Here is a 23,817-nt window from a genome sequence, read left to right as displayed (position 1 = left end):
CTTTCTGGCATTTTCTTTGGACCCTGGGTTTGCACAGCCTCAGGTTCTCCCATTATAAAACAGAAGCCCTCAGACTCTGTCCTCATCAGGGCCCTCCCCATCCCAGGCCCATACCTTGTTTCTGGTTGATGTCCGCAGGTGCAGGTGTGGGATGTGGACTGCTGAAATGTTCGTAGAGAGGAGACAGTTGGGGGACACTGTGGGTTGGCTGACTGGCCTTGTTCTGAAAAATTAGGAAGGCAGGTGAATGTGGGGAGTCCTAAAGGAGGAAGTCTTGGGGGTGGGGGCATGCATATAGGCAGAGCTGCAGTGAGCTATGTGGACAGCCCAACTGTCAAAAGTGGTGCTGGCCAAAACCACAGGCCTCAGGGAAGGGGGCATCCACCACTCAACCCACCCTGTGTCCAGCAGTGCAGTCTTCTGCCCATTAGCCCCCACACTTTGACCAAGCAGTCCCACCTCTTAGAGAGCCTCTTGGATTTTCTGGGCACTCAGTTCACAGAGGCATGGTCTCACCTGCTGGGAAATCTTCCTAGCCTACCAGTCCTAGAGACTATCCAGCTTGTTTGAGATCCAGTGGCTTGTCTATAGGACTGCTCATTGCTACCAGCCCTAGGCAGCAGGGCTTGGAGCTTTTTTCTCCTCCAGCCCCTAGGCTGGGGGTCCTGAGTCTGACCCTCAGTCCCACCTCAGTGCTAACTGGATATGATGACACCAGGCAGGACTCCCCCTTGGTCCCCTAACTCAAGGGAGGTGGAGCCAACCTGCCCAGCCCCGGCTTCCGGTTTCCTTAGTACTCTTACTTTCCTCAGGACTCTCACTTTTCATACGAGGCGCACAGCTCTGTTCTGAGATGACTCAGTCAGCAGACTGGGGGAAAGGGCCCTCCATATACCCCATCTATGGGGAGTCACTGCCATGCCTACGGCCCAGCTCTGCATGTCCTCAGTGCACACCTGCGCAGGCCAGAGTTCTGGACACCCATCATCTATAGTCAAGGCTCAGTTTCCCACTCAAAGCTTTTGGGGATGCTGCTGGCTGAGAGTAGATGAGTGATCTCACACCCATGACAGAAGAAAGAGGGGACATCTTTGGGGCAAGACAACAGTGAGAGGCTGGCTTCCTAGGGTAAAATTCCCCACTGGGTAAATTTAACCAGATTCTTTCAGATCTTCAGTTTTCTCCCCTGGTAATGAATGGGACCTAGCACAGATCTCTTGGCACTAGTCTATTGAGAGTCCAGGATAAAGATGGAGGGAAAGCTGGGTATGAACCCCATTATAACCAGGAAGCGAAGCTCCCAGCTGTGCACAGGATGCCGCAGCTCTCAGCAACAGCCCTGGCCTGCCATCTACTCCTGCATTCCTGCTTCCAGGCTGTAAGCTGCACCAGTTCTTCCCCAGGCAGACAGCAGCTGATGTCCCTACAGATGGAATACACAGGGAGAGGGAGGTTGGGGCAGGTGTGGAATGTGTGGACACATGTGATATCTTTCAGACACTGAGTATCTACCACATGCCAGGCACTGTGCCAAGCACCTTGCAAGCCCAATCTCATCCCTACCAGGGTGCACATAAGGCTGCCATTTCTCCTATCTGTAAATCCTCCTCCAACCAACTCATGTCTCACTCCCTTTTATAGAAACCTCAGCAGGTCGGTCCTCTAGTTCTCAGCTCTCATTCTTCCTTCCAGCCATTCCTCTACCAGACGACTACGGTCAAGGTCCCCAATGACTTCCACAATTCTGAACTCACTGGTCAATTCTGTCTTCATTTTACCTGATCTCTCAACTGGTTTCTCCCTCCTTTTTGAAGCCGTTTCTTCACTTGGCTTTCAGAATGCTACACATTCACCTGATTTCCCTCCAACCTCAGAGGCCACTTTTTCTGACTTCCCATCCCTTCTCTTCCAGCCTATGGCTTCAAACATCTTCATCCAATGACTCCGCATTCCACATGCCTATTCAACTCTGCTTGGAGGTCTAAAATGCACCCCAAACTCAACATATCCAAATCAGAACCTTTGACTTTCTACCCCATCTGCTCCTCTCTTCCTCAGGATGACAGTTCCATCCTTCATTAGCTGAAGAGTTGCTCAGACCAGAAACCTTGGCATCATTCTTGATTCTTCTCTTTCTCTCATACCCCATGATCAACTTTCTACCTTCAAAATCTAGAATCTGCCAGGTGCAGTAGCATGTACCTGTAATCCCAGCTACTCATGAGGCTGAAGTAGAAGGATGAAAAATTTGAGGCCAGCCTTGACAACTTAGTAAGACACTGTCTCAAAATAAAAAGGGCTAGGAGAGCACCCCAGATTCAATTTCTGCAAAAAATTGAAATTAAAAAAAATCTAGAATCCAACCACTTTTTCCTTCTCTCATCTCCTACCTAGTCTAGGCTGTTGGCACTTCTCACCTGGAAAACTGCAGCAGTTCCTCCCTGTCTCCTTAGCCAGGCCTTCATCCAGCAGCCTCATAAACCAGATCATGTCACTCGTTTGCCTAAAGCCTCCAGTGGCCTCCCTAACTGTATTTCCTCAGCTGGAGCTCTGTGTGATCAGGCCCAGCTTCCTAACTCTAGCACATTCCACCCTTCTCCTTGCTAACACCACCCAGGACTTCCCATAGGTGCTTCAGCATCCTTTTCCATGATATGAAGTCAGTTGGGAAGCAGAAGCTTCCCAGAAATCCCTGAGGTCTTTTTATCCTGAGGTTCCCAGGACAGCACTAACCATATGGTAGACCTTGGCAGCTGAGGGCAAGGAAACTGGGCATCAGGAACATTGGACCCTGGCAAAAAAGCATTCTGCCATTCACTGCTTAAAGGCACAAATGCCTGGAGTCTCAGCCCAGCAAGTGGGATGATACCTCCACTGTTGCCTCCAGAATCAGGAAGTTTTCAAGTTTACATTCCTGCTTCAGAGAAGGCCCTACCATCCAAACTTGGCTCTGGTTCCTTAACCCTCAGGACTCAGTAGGCCTGGCTAGCTTACAGGGAAAGCTGGGTATGGACAGCTCTGACGCTGAAAAACCTTAGGAGTAGGGCCTGGGGTCCAAGGTGCCAGTTTTAGGAAGACAGTCCACTCTGCCCAGAGCCACTGAAAGGCACCCAGAGGGTGACCTGCCCTAGGTCACAGCACAGTTCAGGATGGGCCTGTGGAACCTCAGAGAATCCAGCAGGACTGCTATGTATGCATGTGACAGGGCAGTGGGGTGGGGAAGTTTCTGGGGGAAATGGGTTTGTCCTATCTACCAACCTTCCCTGGGAACTGGGGAAAAGCCCCATTAAGCAGCAGTCTGCAGCCAAACCACAGAAGTGCTGGGTGGGCAGGGGTGGGGCAGAGAACTTGCTGGCAGCTGGAGGCCCTGGGGTGGCTAGTCCTTTCCATGCTCATGCAGGTTGCCTCTGAGCCTCACTCCCCAGCCCCCTCCATACCTAGTGGTGGTAGCCAGGGGGAACCATCTGGCACAGGGCCCCTTGCCCTCCTCAGTGGAATGTCCCGCTCCAGGGCTTCAGCACAAGACTGTCCCAGGGCCAGGCTTCCCAGACAACAGGGTGGGGTTGCTTGGGGCCTGGTGTGTGTATGGAGAGCCCAGTGACTGAAGCTCCCTCTCCCCTCTCTGCCTTATCATGACCATGCCTTGCCCCCAAAGGAAGGAGGCAGGCCTGGATGGACTGTCCCCAGCAGGCCCTGAGTGCCTCAAGAGTACAACTTCATCTCTTTCTCTGAGAGCAGAGTATACAGTAAGTGCTTAGAGAATGGTGGGATGCATGGATACATGAATAATTCAACTAACCTGTAGTCTTCTCTCAGGACACCCCAGGTCCCTGTTCTTTGCCTTTGCCTGAGCCCCCATGGCCTCTCCCACCAGCCTGTGGGACAGGTCCAGGACTCAGACCTTAGGGCTATCTCAGAGTCACCCTTCAGTCCCCACCAGTAACCTGTCCAGCCTCCTGCTAGATGCCTGCACTGGGCTCACCCCCAGAAGAGGTGGTTCTTCCTGCTGCTAGGTTGCTTGTATTGCTCAAAGACTTTTCCCCACATCTACTCAAGTCTGCCATCCCAAAGGTGCTCCTCCCTTTTGGGATACTTTCCTTAGCAGATGGCTAGAAATTTCTCATCTGGTGCTCCAGCCTGTCCTCTTCTTTTTCTGCAGGTTGGAGCCGAAAAGGCCAGGATAGGGCCAGGCAGAAGGAGGTGGAAATGGGGGACTCGTGAGGTAGGTGTCTGCTCTGAGTCCATCTTGGGCCTGGCTGGGCTGCCCCTGCCTCCCTCCAACCTGCCCCCTCCCCCGCCCACTTCCTGCAGGCTCAGGTGAAAAATAAACACAGTCGGCATTTTCCCTGCAGACCGCAGCGGTCTGCTGTGCTCACAGGCTGTGTGCATGCTGAGAGCCCCTGCCACCATGCATGCTGAGAGCCCCTGCCACCACTAGCAGAGAAACTCCCTCGCCTCTGACGGTTGACTCTGAAAACCCCCAAACACTTGAGCCCCACAACACTTTCCCAGAGAAGAAAGTTGCTGTTTCCTCTGGGCTCAAGCCTGAGGGGGTAGAGGAGCATGCACCAGGCCCTCCCAAGAAGGCCTCCCTGTGGCAGGGACTGTACAGGAGAAGAATCCCCCACGTACCAGGATCCATCGGCATGCGTGGTCATTCAGGGTGTACGATTGAGCTCCTACCCTGTGCCAGGCAAAAGACTGAGGCCCAGAAGAGCATCTGCTAGTGACATCCGAGTGCTGAGAGTTTCTCATGAGCCAGACACAGCCCTGAGCACTTAGAGTTTAATTCGGATACTCCTAAAACAAACCTGTGACATAAGAAGTTACTATCCCCGTTTGACTGATAAAGAAACTGAACTGCAGGGTCACACAGCTAGTAAGTGGCAGAGCTAGGATGTCCAGGGCCAGAACAAGTTGTGGACAGAACAAGTTGGGGGGAGGGAGTGTGGGGGGAGCTGTACTAGTCCTAGAGCCACTGCCTCTCTGACCCTAAAAATGCCCTAGCAGGCTTAGGACCCCTGGGACGGGTTCTGGCCTCACCTGCCTGCCAGGGCTACTGGCACTGGCAGCCCATCTGATGGAGAGAGTGGGACATGGCCCCAAGGTCCTAGCCATGTGTCCTCTGCTCACCATCACAGCCGTTAGGGGGCCTGCTCCTCTGCTGCCGAGTACCCAGCTCTTCTCTGCCTCAGCACCTTTACTCACCACAGCCTCCTGTCCCCCACAGCTTTCCATACTTCCTCCCTCTCCTTGCTAGACTGGCTCCTTATCCTGGCCTATGTCACCTCTGTGGAAAGGCCTGTGGTCTGGTAGGCGTACCTCCAGCTTGCCTGGGCATCCTGGAGGGCAGTCGCCTTGCCAGACACCTCTGCTGTCCAGGCTCTGTACTCAGCAGACATTCACTAAAGATTTGTGGGATGAAGGCCTTTAGAATTCTCAGTGCCCCCCAGACCTTCGGCTTGCCCCTACCCACTCATTTACCACTGGACTGTGACTTCGGGTCCTTCAAGCCCCTCAGGCAAAAGGCTGTTCTTGATGCCTGCCATGGAGCTGGGGAGAGGCCCTGGGGGGGGGGGGGGGGAAGCCTGTGGAAGGAATGGCAGGGCCATACCTCAGGCCTGTGCTCCTTCCGGGGCAGACGCTGACTAGACAGAAGGGTGGGTATTGCTATGGTTATTGCTCTGCTTGGCAAGGGCACAGAGGTGAAGCTGAGTAATATAAATGCCAAAGGTGACAAACCCACGTGAGGCTGGCATTTTGTATTCCCATTTCATATATGTGCAAACTGAGGCTTGCGGAGGTGAGAAAGTTGCCTGTGTCACACAGCCCTCCACCACCAATGCCCACCTGTTCCAGGTTCTCAGGGTCTTCAAGGATACCAGAAATTCACACCCTCTCCTCTGCCCTCCTCTTGCTCCATGCTTGAGCCACCGAGGACTACTGGCCCCAGGGGCCATGCTGTGCCCTCTGCCTAGGGCACTCTTTCCCAACTCCTCTTGGCCAATTCCTATCCATCATGCAGGCCTCATATCAATGAGATTTCTTTCTGGAAGCCCTTCCTGTCATATGGGATTATGCCCCATGTTTTTATTGAAAGAATTAAGGCTGGGCCCTCAAGGATGGGGCTAGCATGAGGGCACAGGTGGTGCGTAGGGAAACACGGCAGCACTAGGCAAAGCATTCTAGCTGGGGCTGGGCATAGAGTCACAACAGCACAAAGGTTTGGAGGCTGGGAGAAGCTGGGATCTCTGTTTAGGGTCAGGGGACACCTCACCCAGCACCCAAGACCCCTTGGTCTCCTCCCCATCCCTGTTGTCTCTGGGAGTTAGAATGACCAAAGACAGGGTGGCCACTAGTTCATACAGTGCCTCTACAAATCAGAAAATGCCCCCTTTCTTATGGGGAGACACCAGAATCATGCCAGGGTACCCAGCTCAGGAAGCATGGTGTAGGCTGATTTTCTCCTCGGCCCAGCTCCCCTGGGTACCCCAAGGGTGATTCTTTCATTTTAATTTTTAAGATTTTTTTTTTTTATTTTTACAGACTGCATTTTGATTCGTTGTACACAAGAGAGATACACCTTTTCATTTCTGTGGATGTACACAATGTAGATTCACACCATTCATGTAATCATAAATACACACAGGGTAATACTATTTCTCATTCTACTATCTCTCTTCCCCCACTCCCTCCCGCCCCGTCCTTCTCTACATAGGGTGGCTCTTTCAAAAGGCACTCCCCAGTTTTCACTTTTCTTGCCCTCATTGCCAGGAACTGGGCTCCAGAGACTGGCCCTGGTCAGTTTCTAGGGGCTCCTCTCCCAGCTCCAGGCCTGCCAGGCAGCCCTGCAGCCCTCCCAGGCTTCTGTGTCTAGACCTGGGGAGCCACCATGCAGAACCAGTGGGGCTTAAATGCTCCAGAGTCTGGCTAGTTGCTGAGCGGGGTGCTCCCTGAGACCTGGGCCCACGAGAATAAACTTCCCAGGAGGAGGCTGGTCCCCAAAACCTTCAAAATGGCCTCAGTCTGTGGCTCCCGCAGACCCACCTCTGCTGATATACCCAGTGGGGCCTGGAGGGCCAGGCTGGAAGAGCCCTCATTCATGCTCTTTTATCCCCAGCCCCCGCTCCAGGCCCTGCTGCCCAGGACATGGTGCTCCAGAGGACGGCCTGCAAGCTTCTCGCCTACAGCATGCTGGACGCCCTGTGCCAGACGCCCACCACAGAGCACAGAGCCGTGGCCATGTGGCCAGCTGACCTGGAAGGGTAAGGGGATGGCTAGGCCACACCCTCCTGGACCAGGAGGCTTCAGTCCCACCTGTTGACAACATGGCTGTTGCCATGGTTACAGAGCCTTGCCATTTGCCTGCGGCCAGTCCACTAGCCGACTGGCCTTGACATCACAACAGGGCCTGCCAACAGCAGAGGTGAGGACTAGAGTCCCTGCAGGCAGAGTTGGCAAAACCACAGGCCAGCTCTAGGCCCAGCCCAGCCCTGAGGCACCTCAGAGCTAGCTGAACCCCGCTGAGCTGCCTTGCCTGGCCATGGCCTCTCGCGGTTTCTATGCATTAGTTTACTTGCATTTTCCTTCCTCCTCTTTGAGGTGAACGCCCCTCAGGACAGGATGTTTTTAGAGGAAAATATAAGCTTCCGGGAGCTGCTGCAGCTGAGCTGCTAGTTGATGCTACCAACATGCTGTTTGGAGACTCTGCAGCAGCCCAGCATGGGTGTCCCCCTAGCCCAAGAGGTTACCCGCCCAGCTCCTCCTCAGTACCCTGCCATCCAAGAGCCCACCATGAACCAAGGCAAGCCAGAACACCACTTCAGCCCAGCCTCGCCTGAGGAAAGGAAAGGGCAGCAGGGAAAGGAACCAGGGCTCTGGAGGGAGGCACTGAAGCAGTTCAGAGGCTTTGTATCCCTGGGGGCAAAGCTGAAAGGCTTTGCAGAAAGTTCAGCTTTGCGGAAAAGGCAGGGAGAACAGGAGAAGCACACTTAGAGATGGTGATCCCCACCAGTAAGGGCCTACTGAACGTTTAGCAATCTACAGAGCTCCACCCCACCCTGGAATCCCACCAGTCTTCCCAACTTTGCCCTTTGCTGTGCAAATTTTACAGTCAAAAGGGGTGAAGCAAAGACAGGTTAAATTACCCTCTTACAGAGCCTGGCTTGTGCCCGTCCCTCTCTATGTGCGGATGGATGACGGGTGGGAAGCCACTAGAAGCTGGGGAGGCTCTTCCCAGGGCTTCTCTAGCAGCATTAGTGTACTGCCTATGACTGAGAGACAGGACAGCCCAGACGTGACCCAGAAAGGCATGGGCTGAGAGGATGGTCAGCAATGGCTCAAGAGTGGGAGGGAGGAAACTTGGAGATCTGCCCTGCCTCAACTCTGCTTTCTTGCCCCAGTTCAAACTAGCCAGCCTCTGAGAAGAACAAAACAGGGGTCTACAGGTCACGTGTACTGTTCAGCTGCCTCTTCTACCCCATGAGGACAATTCTACCCTGAGGCTACGTCTGGAAGTTCACCTGAGTCTAACCCTTGCAGCTACTGCCAGTTAAGGCCTTGGGGCTCTGAATGGACCCAGTCTAGCAGTGTATCCACAGGGGAAAAAGGCAAGGTGTGGAAAGAAGCAGCTGGAGGCTCCTAGTCTCAAAATGCACCCACCCCAGCCCCTCTCACCCAAGGGGCTCACACCCACGCAGAGGGAGCAGGGCTGGGCTGCTCCAACTGCCATAGGGGCCATGTGAGGCACCACCCTTAATGAGGCTGAGTTAGGGAGTTCACACAAACCACACCAAACAGCCCTTCCAGATGCAAACCTGGTGTAAGAGTGTATAGATATAGAGTAGCAGGTAAAATACCACACTCCTGGCGCAAGGAGTGGGAGAGGGGGGTGGAGGAGTCAAGAGGACCCGGCTCTATGAAACACAACTACATGATTCCTATGGCACATCACAGGAGGAGCCAGGAGCACAGTTAGATGCCCGGGTTCAAATCCCTCCTCCAGCACTTACAAGGTGCAAGTCTTCAAGCTGGCAGCTCCCTGTCTGCAAGTGTCCATTACCTCATGGGGTTGTGGTGAGGGGAGATGTGTGTGCTAATATTTTGTTGTTGTTCTTAGCTAAAAGCAAACTAAAAGAAAAGGAAAAAAATAAGACAAAAGCAAGTATGTCCCTAGACAAAGGCTTTTTAGGAAAGCCAGCTTCGTGCCAGGTCGGGGCCGCTGACCCTTGGTTTCCTTTGGATGGCAGCCTGATTACCATTGGGCCAGACTGCCAAGCTCTTGACAGGCCTGTGATGCCAGAGCTAGGGAGCGGGAGGCGGTGGTGAAAGAATCTGCCCTCAAAACGCCCCAGTGAGGCCAGTGGGCAGCTCTGCCTCCCAAGTAGCTTTCCCCTGGGTGTCACAGCCATGCCCTGGGACTCCCTCTGCTTCCTCAGTACAGCCACTTACAGTGATTCAGGGCCTGCGAAACTCACTACCCCAACCTGTCCTGCATAGAAGGGGGCAAGAGGTTGGGCCTAGAGAAGTCCAGCAGCAAGCTCTGGGCTGGGCCAGGACCAAAGCTGCAGAAAGGAAGGAACCCATGGTAAGCAGTTCCCAACCATGCTTCTGTCATGTACCAAACCTGAATCAATCTTAAAGGCCATTTATTTATAAACACTTTTAAACATGGCATTTCTTCTAGAAGCCCCAGGCTCCTGCCTCCCAACTGAAAAAGGCAGCTCTCCCAGTTTTGCAAGGTCTCCCAGAAAGAAAGGGTCTAGCCCTGGCCAAACTCAGAGCTAGGGAGTCAACCCAAGGAGGGCAATGAAAAGCCAAGTCTTTCTCTGGGACCTGAGGGACTAGCTCACGGACCCTACAGTATGTGGGGTTAACTAACACTCAGCTCCTCAGCCTGCAATGTGCTCACCAACACATAGCTAGAGCAGATGAAGTAGGGCTGCAAGGAGCATGGGCCCTTGGGTAAAAGAGAGCCAAGTCCAAATCCTGATTTTTCCAGGTTCTAGCATGTTCTTAACCTCTCTAGAGCCTCAGTTTCCCCATCTGAAAAATGGGGCTAATAATAGTAGTTACTTTCTCAGCTTCTGGCATAGGCTTGGCACTAGGAAAGTTCTAGAAATGAATTATTGTGGCTGTTGTTCTTTCAACCACTGTTTACTGAGCATCTACTATATACTAGGCCCTGTACTGGGCACTGAGAATCTAGTGGTGAAAGGAACAGATGTAGCCTGCACCCCGTGGATCCTCTCCAGCCCTTTCTGATCCAACTACCATCCCTGAAAGCCCTTGCTTCAACATGGCCACTAACCCTTGTGGCCTCTACTTTCCCCACTTCATATCTCTGCCCAAAGGGTTGCCCACCACAGCAGGGCGGTTCCCAGGGCCGCACACTGCTTCAAAGCCTGCCAGCAAGCTCTGGGGTGGCTGCCACAGCCAAGCACACACCAAATGGCCAGCCCCCCTGGACCCCAGCTGTACCCAGCAGAGATCTCATTGCAGCCACAGCCCTTTCCACAGGGTGCCTCTTAGCATCTGAGAGCCCACCCACCCTCTGCCTGCCTGGCCACCGGGCCAGCCACAGAGCCATCTGATTTGAATGAAACTTCAAACTTAATGACTTTCATGCTGGTTATTTAAAACGCAATGTAATTTTCTTAAACACCCTATTATTTCCTTTGATAGCTACAAAGCTTCCCCCAATCCCATAAGCATGTTTATTTTTAGGGAAAAGAGTGGTTTGCAGTTGGTCAGAGAGACACAGGGAGAGGGAACCCACAGAAAGCAGGGCAAAGAGTCAGCCTTGGCAGCCTGGAGGCCCTCCTGCTTGCAGACGCTCTACCAGACACCAGGGGACCAGGCAGGCCCTGCCCTTCTCTCACCAACACATCAGCCAGTGTCCCCTACCTGACAGTAGCCAAGTAAATGTAAGGCTGGTCTGGTCCCCTTCCATGTCTCCCTCAATGCTGCTGGGCCCCAGCCTCGTCTTTAGGGTGCTTCCACTGGTTTCCCAAAGAGGTTCCCATGGGCATTCCAGGCATGGACATGTCTGGGGAAGGGTCCTGAGGCTAACGCCACACCCTCGGCAGCCTCCTCTCAGCTCCTCCAGACATTCAGCTCTGGGTGAGGCCTCAAGGCCTGGAGCCTTGACCAGCTGGGTGAGATCTGTGCCCTGATAAGGCAGCCTGAGGCAGTGGCTGCCCACACTGGGTGGGTGGGTGTGGCCCTGCCAGTCGGGGCTCCCCGGCAAGGGAGATGGCATGGTGGTGGGTGTGCGTGCATAGGTCAGCTGAGCTCCACCAATGCGGGGCGTCCTCTGGGAGCAGCTATTTTTAGGTTCCAAGCTTTCATGTGGCCAAATGATGTGGAGTTTACAAAGCATCGGTAATGCGTTTCAGATGGCGGCCCAGCAGGCCAGGAGGCTGGGCCCACTGCCACCAGAGCCAGGTCAGAGTTACTCAAGAGTCCCCACTCATGACTCCCATCACCTGTCCCTCTCTCTGCATGGCCCCTGTGGCACAATGGGGAGGCTAGCCTTAGTGTAGTGCCTGCAATGTCCAACTAATCCCACCGGAGACCCAGGTCACCAGCAGGCCTCTCCAGTTCACCTTCTGAACCTCAGAAATCCCCATAGCCAGGAATGCCCACCCATTGTAGAGAAGGAAACAGACCTACCGAGATGAGACCATTTGCGAGAGGTCACACGGAGGGGAAGAGGTAGCTTCCTTCCCCAGCAGAGTCCCCTGCTCCCGTGGGAAAATTGACTTTTTGAGAGGGGCGATTTGCCACCATTGGCACCAGGCCAGCTCAGACATGGTGGAGTAGGAGCAGCCCATACCAAGTTAATCCCCAAGCCCACACCCCTGTTTCCCGGGGCCATGTCCTGCTCACCCATGCCTGGAGCCTCTGGTGTACACACATCATTTGGAGGCAGACAGTGTGGGGCCCAGACAGCTCCCTTGCCCTTGGTGAGAGCTGTCTGTTTTAAAGGGGGGGGGGGGGACCGGGGCAAGGGGGCGCAGGAGGAAGCTTATTTGGCAGTGCGTCTGCTTCCTCTGATCTCCAGGGAGTTCTGGCTGTGGAGGCAGGGCTGTGGAGCACAGGCTGTGTCAACAGGCTCACTCTGGGCTCTGAAGCGAAGTCTGTGGGTGCAGCTCAGCAGACAGTCTCCATGGGTGGGACAGCCTCCCAGCAGGAAAGCACCAAGCTCACACCCCTCCAGCTGTGCCCCAGGCCAGGGCTAGGCCCCCTATTGAGCAAGACAGACAGCCTCCGCCTACTGGGGGACTGAACCAGAGAAGCCCCATGTTCTAGCTGATCCAGGGGCAGGGAATGGGTACAAAATCTCTGATAGGACAAACCAACCAGGCTGCAGGTTGCTTGCAGGATGGGGCTGATGTGGGCCACGCCTTTTTTAAGGGAGGGAGGTGGTTTCCCAGGTCCAAACCTCAAGCATGACAGGTTTTTGAGATGAAGCAGCTAAGTGTCTGAAGAAGCAGCTGAGAATGTGCTGGGTTCTCAGAGATCCTCTCCAGACCCTGGCGATCTCAGAGCCCTGCTGGAGGAAATGCAGGGCAGAGGTGCTCTCTGCACCCTGAGGGACCTAAGCAAGCCACTGACCTCTGGAGTGCAGTTCTCCACCATAAACAGGGTACCAAGTCCCTGGACTCAAATGAAATAACAGAAAATTGGCAACTGCACTTTGGGGGTACTCTTACCTTGCATTAGCCAGTACCTTGGGTCTCCCAGCCCAAGGCCACTCCTCCCTTGGCTCTGCTCTCATTCCCCCACTCAATCACCCCTGCCCCTCCCAGCACCCACCCTGCCCTTGCTGCCTCCCTGGCCCTCCGTGTCCAACTCAGCGCATCTACAGTGGACACTTCCCTGCCCTTCAGAATGCCAACACACTGCATGTGCCCACCACCCTCCCAGGCTCTGGAACCAGCACTGCTGGGCATCAGCTCACACTCTGGGGTCTTAGTGCTGACCTTTCCAGCCTCACCTCACACCCCTCCTAGAACCTGAGCTTGGGACTGCCCTCCAGGGTCCAGGAACACACTCATCTCTGCCTCTCTCCTGCATGGCTCAGCCTCCACCCAGAGTGTTCTCCCGCTCTTGGCTGTACAGGCTCCCCTAAGCTGCTCCCATGGCCCCACTTGCTTCTCTGTGCCCTATATCCAGCTCAAGCAGTACTTCAGGGCCAACATGGGGCCCAATGAGTGTCCCCTTGCCTTGCCAGGACTGAGTTCTGCAAGGGCAGGCACAGCCTCTCCTTCGCTGAACCAGGCCAGGTACACAGAAGGGGCTCAATAAACACAATCTGGACTCAAGATTCTAGCAGGCTCTGGACTGAGCCCAGCTAAGTGCCCAAGGGCCTGGTAGGCCAATGGTGACCCCTGGGGGAGCTGGCTGCTGGGCAGGGAAGGAAGAGCAGCCAGCCTGAGCATCAGCAGTGCCGGAGCTTCTGAGTTCTTTATGCAGTGTTAGTCCTCCAGCAGTAGCCTGCCCGTGGGCACCACCTCCACCGTGCCAGTGCCTTAACAGACACGGTCTTGCTCCATGCCAGTCACCCAAGGAGGGTGAAACCCCTCATTAGATGAGGAAATTAAGATCCAAAGGGCAAAGTAACTTTCCCAGGGCCACGCAGCCAGAATAGCAGATACAGTATTGGACTAAATGCTTTTCCTCCCTCCACTCCTCAGAGGCCTCAGCAAATGGCCTTCCCTGATCTGGCCTTACTGTCTCTGCCTGCAGAAAAGAGGTTGTTCCTTGAGGATTTGTGTACTGTACCAATGGGTAGGGGGTGTTCCTGTGACCTGATAAAACACCTGTTTCCTCCAACAGAGCCTTGTTTGTACACAGTGGCAGGAAGCACCAGTCACAAGGTGTGAGGGAGTGTGACTCTATGGTTTTTGGACCACAGCAGACAGAGGGGGCTCAGAGGGGCTGCAGCTCTCTTTTGCCCTTCAGGAGACTTTGAACCCACCACTGACCCAGCCTGAACTCAGCAGTTACGTGATTTTCTTTTTCTTTTCTTCTTCCTTTTTTTTTTTTTTTTTTTTTTGGTATCGGGGATTGAACCCAGGGTGCTTAACCACTGCGCCACATCCCCAACCTTTTTCTTTTTTTCTTTTCTTTTCTTTTTTTTTTTTTTTTTGCAGTGCTGGGGATTGAATCCAGGGCCTTGTGCTTGCAAGGCAAGCACTCTACCGACTAAGCTATCTCCAGTCCCCCAACCTTTTTCTGTATTTTATTTACAGACAGGGTCTCACTGAGTTATTTAGGGCCTTGCTAAGTTGCTGAGGCTGGTTTTGAACTCATGATCCTCCTGCCTTAGCCTCCGGAGCCATTGGAATCACAGGCGTGCACCACTGCACCAAGTTAATTAAGTGATTTTCAACCAGCACCCCTGGATCCCTGCTTATAAGTCAGCTCCACTTCCCTTCTTGCAGAGGCAGGGGATGGACTGTGTTCTCAGGAGTACAGGAGAGGAGCCATATTCAATTTTTTTTTGGTAGGGAGGATTAAACCCAGGGGCACTCTACCATTGAGCCACATCCCCAATCCTTTTTATTTTTATTTTTGAGACAAGGGGTCTTACTAAGTTGCTTAGGGTCTCACTAAGTTGCTAATACTGGCCTCAAACTCGTGATTCCCTGGGATTACAGACATGTATCACCACGTTGGGCTTCCCTCTTTTAATTCCACTCACACCCAAGTCTCAGCTGGGGAGGCAGGCAGAACTGGTATGAAGATCCTCATTTGCTGGTTGTGGGAACCAGCTCACTGGAACCCAGGAAGAGCTGGGAACTGGGTCCTAGCAACAAATCTGGGGCTCTCTCAGCCCCGGGGCCTTGGAATGTCCCCTTTGCCCTGATGAGCTAGCTTTCCCTACCCTTCCAAAGGAGTCAGCAGGCTACCCTAATGGTGTCCATTCCTCCCTGCCTCTGTGGACAGGGTGAAGCAGGAAGCCTGGCCCTCACCAGGATCTGCAGGATAGGCCTCCTTCATGGGATTTCCCTGGCTCTAGCAGGCAGCCGTCGGGTAGAAGCTGTCCTCAAAGCAGAGTCCCAGCTTGGGAGCAGCAGAGGAGGGCCTGTAGGTTCTCCAGATTCCACAGCCTTCTGAGTCAGGAAAGAAATGCATTTCAAAATAAACCTAAGTTCCACACTCCACCACAGACTTAATGAAGTGCAACAAAGATGAGTCTCCACATCAGTTATGCTTAGGCACTGCAAGGGCTGGGGAACAGTCACAGGCTTGGAGCCCATGGAGAAGAGGGGCAACAGGGCAGCAGAACACTGTGATTCTTCCTACCTCCTGACCCCATAACTCTCTTGGGATATTATGCTCCAGGAAAATAATCAAAACAGATGCTAAGGAGTGGTTTGTACAGAGCCTGATCGCCACTGGTAAAGAAGGTGGCCTGCGAGTGAGCCAGAAGCCACAGGAGGGACACTATGAATAAGGACAATGTGAGCACGCATTGCCTGGGAGCCTGCATCCCACACCAGGGGAAGCATCACAGCAAGAATATGGGGGTACACGCAGGGGTGATCATGTGAGCAAAGGTCCAAGGGTGGCTCCAGGCTAATGACCATGAAGGTCTTCTCCCTTTTTACTCTTATAAAAGAGTTTCAACTCCTCACACCTTGGATAAGGGCTTTAAAGGGATGAGGAAGGGAAGTCTCTTTCAGATAAATTTTTGGGGTGGTGAAAGGGGATTCTCAGGATGGAGCAAAAGGTTGTGGCTCCCACTCTGGCCCCAGGGATGGCACTTCCCCTCCCAAGAATCCCTGGGTGAGGTCAGGCAGTGAGTAGGAAACTTGTACACCTGAGTCCCCAGGCCCAGGGTTCAGCCCGAAGTGAAGATACAGCCCTCCAGACGGGGGTCCACATGGGGCCTACCACTAAGTCACCAATCCTTACCCACAAGAGTAAGGATAGCAAGGGAGAAGGGATTGATCATGTCCCTACCCAGCCCAGGCCATGCTAGCACCTCCCTAGGCATATCTCTGGCAAAACTGCTAGTCCTCACTCCAAACATCTGGAAGGACGGCTTGTTAACCCATTGTAAAGACGCAAAAAACAAGGCCCAGGATGCTTCTGCAGATAAGCTCTCTTTGGCTAAGTACAGTATGTTGTAAAGCTGTGCTAACCACATCATCCAGAAGAGTTGCGGGGTGGGCAAGGCAACCAAGGTCCAGAGGCAGCATGAGGGAGGGTACTACTTAGATGGTCAGAGGAGGAGACATCTGAATTAAGCCCCGAATAAGGATTAAGAAGGTGGGTAGCACCTACGTCAAGAGCTGGGGAAGAGAACTGCAAGCTGAGGGAACAAGTGCAAAGGTCCTGAGGTGGAAAGTTTGCCCGGTGGGTTATAAAACCCACCAGGACAGAGCAGCTGCTGTGAGGGAGAGGAAGAAGGTGGTGCTGATAATGAGGTGGAGGCTGGAGGCACCAGCCACCCAGGCACTCAGGCTGTAGTGAGCGGTCTGGACTTTCCTCCAGAAGCAATGGGGAAGGCCCTGGAGTTTATAATCAGGTTAGAGACTCAATCTCATTTATTTTAAAGGACCCCTTTGGCTGCTACATGGAGTTTGGACAGTGGATTAGGTGACAGGGGGCAGACAGACCCTGGAGGAGGCTATTGTGCCATCTGGGTGGGAGACAGTGATGGCTGGGGGTTGTGACAAGTGAACTGGAAGATCTGGGATGCACTGAGGACATGCCAGTCCCTTCTTTATCTGCTGGACAACCTGCAGCCCCTAGCATGCCGTTCAGGGGACCCTAGTTCACAGCCCAAGCTGAGGCCAGCTCCACCCAGGATACCCTCAGCTGGGCCTACTTGACAGTACCTCTTCAGACAGGACCTCCTGGCTAGATTTATTCATCTGTCCCCTCTGCTCAGCTGGGCACTCTTAGGAAAGAGCCTGCTTCTGGTCATCTGAGTTCCCAGCACCTGGTAGCCTGGTGCCAGACTCCCTTTTCACAGGCTTCGCTCCAACCTGGGCTGGTGCTCAACCACCACTAATGTCCCAGCAAGCTCACAGTGCCCCTGCGTTGGGGTGGAGGGCTGGGTGGTATTCTACACCTTCTCTCTGCACAGCTCCCCAGACAGGGGACCATGTGTCAGTAGCACTTCCTTCCTCAGCTTGAGACGGGTCTTGCTCACCTTTTGCTCCCTCAGAGTTTATACTCCCGGCCCTCACCTGGACCTCAATCCTGGGACTCAGTGGTGAGCCCTATGGCCACCGGCCCACAACTAAGTCCATCACCTCCCTTGTGCCCCACACACTAGAGCTGCCGCTTGACCCCTTGGCTGGAAGGATGCCTTGGTACTAGGGCGGCTGTGGGGATCAGGGACAGGGAGCATGGCCCAAGTCTCCACAACGGCCAAAAGCTCAAACTTTTTTCTTTCATTGAGATGTAATTCACTTTCTATAAAATACATTATTTTAAAATGTACAATCCAGCAGCTTTTGGTATACTCACAAGGTTGTGCACCTGCCACCACCGTCTAATTCCAGAATGTATTCATCACCCCAAAGAGAAACCCCAAGCCCACTGGCAGTCACTTCTCACTCTCCTCTCCTCTCAGTCTCTGGAAACTACTACTATTCTGCTTTCTGTCTCTATGGATCTGTCATTTCTGGATATTTCACCTAAATGGCAAGAGGCTCAGAATCCCTTCAAGCCACAGACTCTAAGAGGAGCCCACAGACGGGGCCACAGAGCAATGCTGCCTCACATCCTTTGCAGATATAACCAGACTGGTGGTTCTGTACATCTAATCGCCTGAGTATCCCTAGGGAATAATGCCTTATTATATTAATTTCAGAATCCCCTCAGAATCTGACCTAGGACCAGCTTACTACCCTACCTCCCCACTTCTACTCCATCCCAGGTCTCAGAACTGAGAAGAAAAAACAAAACACACACACACGCACACATACACACACACACACACACACACACACAGAAATAACAATTATGGTCTAGGCCGTAACTGCCTGTAAGCCTATATCAGATGCCTAACAAACGACTTTCACGGAAAAAGCTTTGACTTAACTTCCCGTCCCCAAACAAAGCTTCAAAGAAGTCAAACACCAAAAAGCAACATTTTGGGGAAAAAGTGTCTCTCTGCCCCATGGCAGCTGGCTGTCAGTTGGGCATTTAGCTCCTGGCAAGGTTTGAATCTGCTTGTTTGGAGGCCTCCAAACGTGGTAGCCACATGAGCATCCCACACACATGTGAGTGAAGAAGGTCGCTGATGTGGATCTGCCCTGCTATCTGCGCAAGTCCAGTGATTCATCTTGAACATCTTAGATCTTAAGCACAACTTTTGACCACCTCCATGTCCTCAGAGAGGGCTGGGCAAAGGATGAGGGGACATAGTTCTAAGGCTTGTGGACAGGGCTTGGTAGCATGCTGTCTGTCCCCTGCGGATGGGCTTGGTAAAGGACCAGCTTTGGAAAAACCTCTCAGTGCGGTTTTTCCTCAGGGCCCTTTTTAGAGCTCCTAACCAATCAAAGATTTTTTCCCTGACTGCAGACACATGAACTCTTTTTTGTTTGTCTGTTTATTGGTACCGGGGGTTGAACCCAGAGGCACTTTACCACTAAGCCGCATCCCCAGTCCTTTTTATTTTTCTTTTGAGACAGGGTCTCACTAAGTTGCGGAGGACCTCACTAAGTGGATGAAATTGGCCTCAAACTTGTGATCCTCCTGCCTCAGCTTCCCCTGTCACCAGGATTCCAGGTGCTCATTACCACACCGAACCAGACATATAAACCTTGAATCAGATGATAAACATGCTCCCACAATATGGAGTCAATCTCTTTTGCTTTGTAAAACCCACCCATATATGAAGTGTCCACACGACTCTCTGCATAATACAAGCAATTACTTTTACTTGCTATGTATTATAACTATCAAGTTTGCTTAAAACAAGCTCCCCTATGTTCACACACATTTTCTTACCCAGTGTTACTCTAACAGGCCTCTGCCTCTGGCCTTGTCCCCAGCCCCACAGAGCAGCTGAGGCCAGGACACAGAAATTCAGTGCCAGTAGTGGGGGCAGCAGCTGGGTGGGGAAGAGGGTAGGACAGGGTGCAAAGCATAGGCAAGCATCTGGTGCAACTTGGGAAAAGACTGGAAGCTGAAAAATATATGCCCCAGGCCAGGTGAGTGGTGCTAATCCTGATGGTGGGAGTCCACCCTCCGCCCACTCATTGACCAGTGTAAACCAAAGGACACCAAATGGTCTCATTACCTATACCCTTATAACAGAGTGAGGTCCTTCCTGCTCTGGATACTCTCCCGCCACTTGTCCACACTGTGAGAGGAACCACTGCCTTTTCCCTGCTCTGCCATGGAGTCCTGGGAGCTAGCCCAGCCAGGAAGGTTCTTGGGCCTAGGCCTCTTGTCTAGTCAGTTACCATGGTGACCATAGCCCTAGTCCAAGCAATGCTTGCCAGTGGTTGGAAATGGTGGGTTATGTCAAATGGCCCCAAATCAAAGGGTTTACACCTTGTAGGGGATCCAAAAAGCATCTGTACCTGCAGGGTGCAGGGCTATGGGGAGAGTGGCTTCGCCAGGTAGCAGGGTCGAGAGGAAGCCCCCTCCTTCATAAACCTGGAAAGAAGGGAACTATCCTTTATATCCCAGAGCAGAGAAGTCAGGCAGAGAGACCCTCCAGCCAACATGCTTGGTGTACAGAGATGAGAAGAGGTCCAGAGGACAAAGAGTTCATTTCTCAAGTCAGTCATCTACCATGTTTTTCAGTCCGAGCTTCTGGAGAGCAGCCTGCATCTGTCTTCTCACCTCCCACCAGCTTTAGCAGGAAATAGCTCTCAGAACCTCCTAACTCACTCCTGATCTGAACCGCCTCACAGTCATCCTGTCCTCCTTCTGGGTGGACCCTGCCACTAGCTGCACAAGTCTCTGGCCTGTGGCCCCACCTGCACTGGTCTTACATTTGCACCCAACACCCACCCACCTCAGACCTCCAAGTCTTCCATGCACCCTCACTCTCAACTTGGACCAACTGGGGACCATCTGAAATACAAATGTGGATTTTTTAAAGTCCAGCTTACTGTTCCAAAGCACTCCAAAAAGGCTCTTCACACTTTATCTGGACCAATGGAAAAAAGCATGGTTTGTAATGATCGTGAAATCTTTTCAAAGCTCCAGGTACTTGAAAGGATTTAACTCACAATTCACCGAGCTGGCCCCTTACCAATACCACTGATTTGTAGCACATCTCTGCCTACCCTTCTTGGTGGGTAAGAGACCAAGTGAGCCTCCTCAGAACCCACTTGTGTGTAGGATTCTCCTTTGGCAAGGGCACACTTATGCCAGTAAGGACACACAGTGGAGAACCTTTTTCCTGCACAAGGAGGAGATCCCATCAGATCTCCTTTTCTGCCCATTCCTTCAACACCCAGGCTCAGGAATTCCCAGGAGAAAAGCTAATTGCAAAGCTCTCAGCTTAGATCACATTAAATATACCAACCTTGGGAAGAAGGTAATCTCAGCTCAAAAGTTAGTTGTTCAGAGGACCCCACCCCGCATCATGTAGCATAAGGAACCCACCTGCACCTGCTCATGAGCAAGCTGGGAAGACAAAAGCCAATAATACCTACAGGGGATGATACGAGGCAGGCCCTCCTTCCTCCCCTTGAAGTTCTCCTTTTGGTTCAGATTCCACTGGTGGTGTATGAGGAAAAAAGACAACCACAGAATCCTCACTATCTATCTCCTAGGCAAAAGTACTTCTTGCCCATACCTCACCTACCTAGTCAAAGGAAGAAGCGCGCGCTAGGGACACTGGCTGCTGGGGTCACTTACCAGCGGGGGCTGTGGCTGGGGATGCTGCCCTGCTCCTGAGGGGGGTGGGTAGTGCATGAGCAGATTGAAGGCGGAGTAGACGGTTTCTTTGTACATGCCGCTGGAGCACTCCGGGGCCTTCAGGCCTGGAAAAACCACAGCTGGGTCAGATACCAGCCCGGGCAGCTGCTCGGGCTGAAGGCAGTCTGCTCTTGAGAGAAAAAATAAGAATTGACAAGGGGTCTCCTTCGAGTTCGGGACTTGATAGGGAACGGGATGTGGGTGTCCTCAGTGCCAATCTTTGGGGGAAGGACCCTGGAGTCCAGGCCTTCTCCGGGAGACCCTGTACAGACTCCCAACCTAGCCCTCCAGCCAAGAAACCTTGGCCAACGCCTTCTCCTCCAGGCTGGGGATTAGTCAGTCACCTGGGCAAGAGGGGAGGCGAAGATGGAGGGGGTCTGTTTACTCCTATAAAGGTCAGGGCACCGGAAGTGACTCGAGCCCAGCAGCGCCCGGGAAACCCGCCCCCCACTCCCCCACCCCCTAGCTTCTACCCACTGCCGGAGCTGCAGCCGGGGGAGGCACCCCCTCGATTCCCTATCTCCCATGGAGGCCAGGGCCTCAGCGCGAGGAAGGGAAGCCAGGCCGCGCAGAAACTCACCGTCCTCCAGAGACTCTGGAAGTTTGTCCGGAAAAAGTCTCTGCGAAGTGTGCTCCCGCCCCAGAGCCTGGAGGGAGAACCAGAGGGGCCGTGAGGGGCAGCGGGGACCTGGGGCTCAGGGTCTCGGGACCCGGGAGGAGGGCTCTGAGGGATGGAGAAGCGGAGGGCCCCAGGCGGAGGGCTGGTCAGCTCGAGCCGGCGTCCGGCGCGGCGACCCCCAACATAGTGGGCGCGGGCAGACGCTCACCTCGGCCCCGACCTCGGCCTCGCCGCGGGCTCCGGCGCCGGTACCCGGGATCCCCGCGCCTTCGGCCGCACCCTCGGACTCGTTCACGAGCGACGACTTGAGCTCGGCCAGGTCGCGCTCAGGGCCCGCGGCGCTGTCGCGACTCTTGTCCTGCTCCTCTCCCTCGTCCTGGAAGGCCAGCAGCTCGTCGGGCGCTCCGAGGTCGTCGCCGCCGCCCGCGCCGCCCCCGCCAGAGTCCAGCTGCGGCATAGTGCGCTCCACCCGCCCGGGCGCAGGGAGCGCGGGGCGCGGGGAGTGCGGGACGCGGAGCCGGCCCGGGAGGCGGCGAGCTCGGAGTCTGTACCTCCGAGCCCGGATCACGGCGGGCGGAGCGCGGGCTGACTCCGCCTGGGCGGGCTGTGGGTGCCGGGCAAGGGCGCGGGGCTGAGCGGCTCCCGGAGCCGGCGGGTCGGAACATCAAAGGCGCCGCCGGCGGAGTGCCGGGGGCGGGGCGGGCACTCTGGGGGCGGGCCCCGACGGGGCGGGGCCGAGTAGTCTGGGTCCGCCCCCTTCTCTCCCGGGAGAGACCGGGACGCACCCACTAGGCAGTCTTAAAGGGCTCGCTCTCCGCCAGTGAACCCCGAGGGAGACGTCTGACCAGCTTGAAATATTGTCACTCTTCTATAATGTGGGGATGCTAAAGGAAACTCCCGACCCTGCTTCCTCCCTACAAGATATTCTCATCCGGCGCCCAAATTTCTCTTCCAGTTAGGTAGGGTGCGGGTCCCTTAGGCCTTGGGCTTTGGGGTGTGGCTTCAAGTTGCAAACTTAGCGTGAACTGCGTCAGGGCCAGTGTATCCTGTGCTTTGAACAGGGAGGTTCTTAGAGCTTGGGGCTACTCGAACCCAGGGAACCGTCAGGGTTAAGACTTCTCAAAGCCCCACTTTCTGACCCATCCTCCATCCCTATGCCAATCTGGAACCTCCTTCCAGGTTGCCCGCCCATTGTGAGAACACAAGTATACAACCCTCACGCATTTATTGAGCGCCTGTTGCATGCGCCGCTCATACATAACACATCTTTGACAAGCCGCTCAGTCATGTGGCAGCTCCCAGGTGCGAACACAGACGACAAGGAGGAAAGACCCCCGCCGCCGAACCTCCAGCCACCCTCCATCACGTCCTTCCCAGCTCAGTTCCACGCCTAGAACCTGTGTTCCAGGGACTTTGGGCAGCCACGTGGACCACGGATTCCGACGTGGGATCCTTCACCCGCAGCAATTCAATCTGGGAAGTTGCATTCCGGAACCCATTGACTGACGATGACCGGTACTGAACTTTCATCTCATCTACTTGGCACCCGGAGCCTTATCCACAGGGTCCTCCGGTGACTTGGTCTCGGCTCAGCCTCTGCATCTACGAAAGACACCAGTTCGTTGGATCGCGGTGCAGTAAACCGCAGGTCCCCCTTCAGGTTTCTGTGCAGGATTCAGTGTAGCGCTCCCACCTCTTCTAAGAGCAGTTGAAAAAGAGGATATTTGGGGGAGGGGGCATTGGACGCCTCGCCTCTCTGGCGCAGGGCCCCACAGGACCGCTGGCAGCGGTGCAAAGCCGGGCCGGAAGACAGCCGCGCCGCCCCTCCGGGTCCAGGCCCAGCCTAGCTGGCTGCGGATCAAAGAGCCAGGGCCGTCCTTCTCTGTGTTCAGATGCTATCTGCGCCCGCCCAGCGGGGAGCCGCGGCCCCCCACCTCCGGGCTAAGGTGCCCACTTTCCCTGCCTTCCGAGGGCTGGGGGGCTTGGGCATTAGCACTCAGCTTGGTAAAGGGGATGCATTTTAGACCCTGCGCGATGGGTCTCTCCAGCCTGCTTTCCCAAGGTGTGAGCGGGTGCTCAATTTGACCCCGACCCCTCTAGCTTTGGGGGAGGGGCTCCAGCCAAAAGCTGTCCTGCCAGAAGGGGACAGACACACGATCTCCTGCATCCTCCTGCCCATCAACTACCCAGGTTGTCGGGTCTGGCTTTGGTATCAACCTCCTCTGGAAAACTGAACGGAAATAGGGATCTCCCTAACCCAAAGGTGTATGGGGTGGGTGGGGGCGTCC

General features: G+C 54.2%; 1 protein-coding gene across 6 annotated transcripts in view; it reads right to left on the bottom strand.

The window, feature by feature from the left end:
• Positions 1 to 23,498, bottom strand: part of TCF7 (transcription factor 7) — a 33,204-nt gene extending 9,706 nt beyond the window's left edge. Inside the window, exons 1-5 of one of the 6 annotated variants that reach the window (XM_079144233.1) lie at positions 23,223 to 23,489; positions 21,738 to 23,131; positions 21,491 to 21,557; positions 20,851 to 20,975; positions 115 to 223 (exon numbers count right to left, since the gene is read on the bottom strand). In XM_079144233.1, coding sequence (XP_079000359.1) covers positions 115 to 223; positions 20,851 to 20,975; positions 21,491 to 21,557; positions 21,738 to 21,986 — 550 coding nt within the window. In that variant the 5' untranslated portion in view covers positions 21,987 to 23,131; positions 23,223 to 23,489. Of the gene's footprint in view, positions 1 to 114; positions 224 to 20,850; positions 21,041 to 21,490; positions 21,558 to 21,737 lie in introns of those variants that run through there. The other 5 variants (XM_079144238.1, XM_079144234.1, XM_079144235.1 and 2 more) reach the window with 5 other exon arrangements.
• Positions 23,499 to 23,817: the final 319 nt, after the last annotated feature.

The sequence above is a fragment of the Sciurus vulgaris genome (genome assembly GCF_902686455.1).
Source record: "Sciurus vulgaris genome assembly, chromosome: 6".
NCBI classification, from domain to species: domain Eukaryota; kingdom Metazoa; phylum Chordata; class Mammalia; order Rodentia; family Sciuridae; genus Sciurus; species Sciurus vulgaris.
Note: the sequence above shows the minus strand (reverse complement) of the source record. Positions and strands in the feature narration are given on the sequence as shown.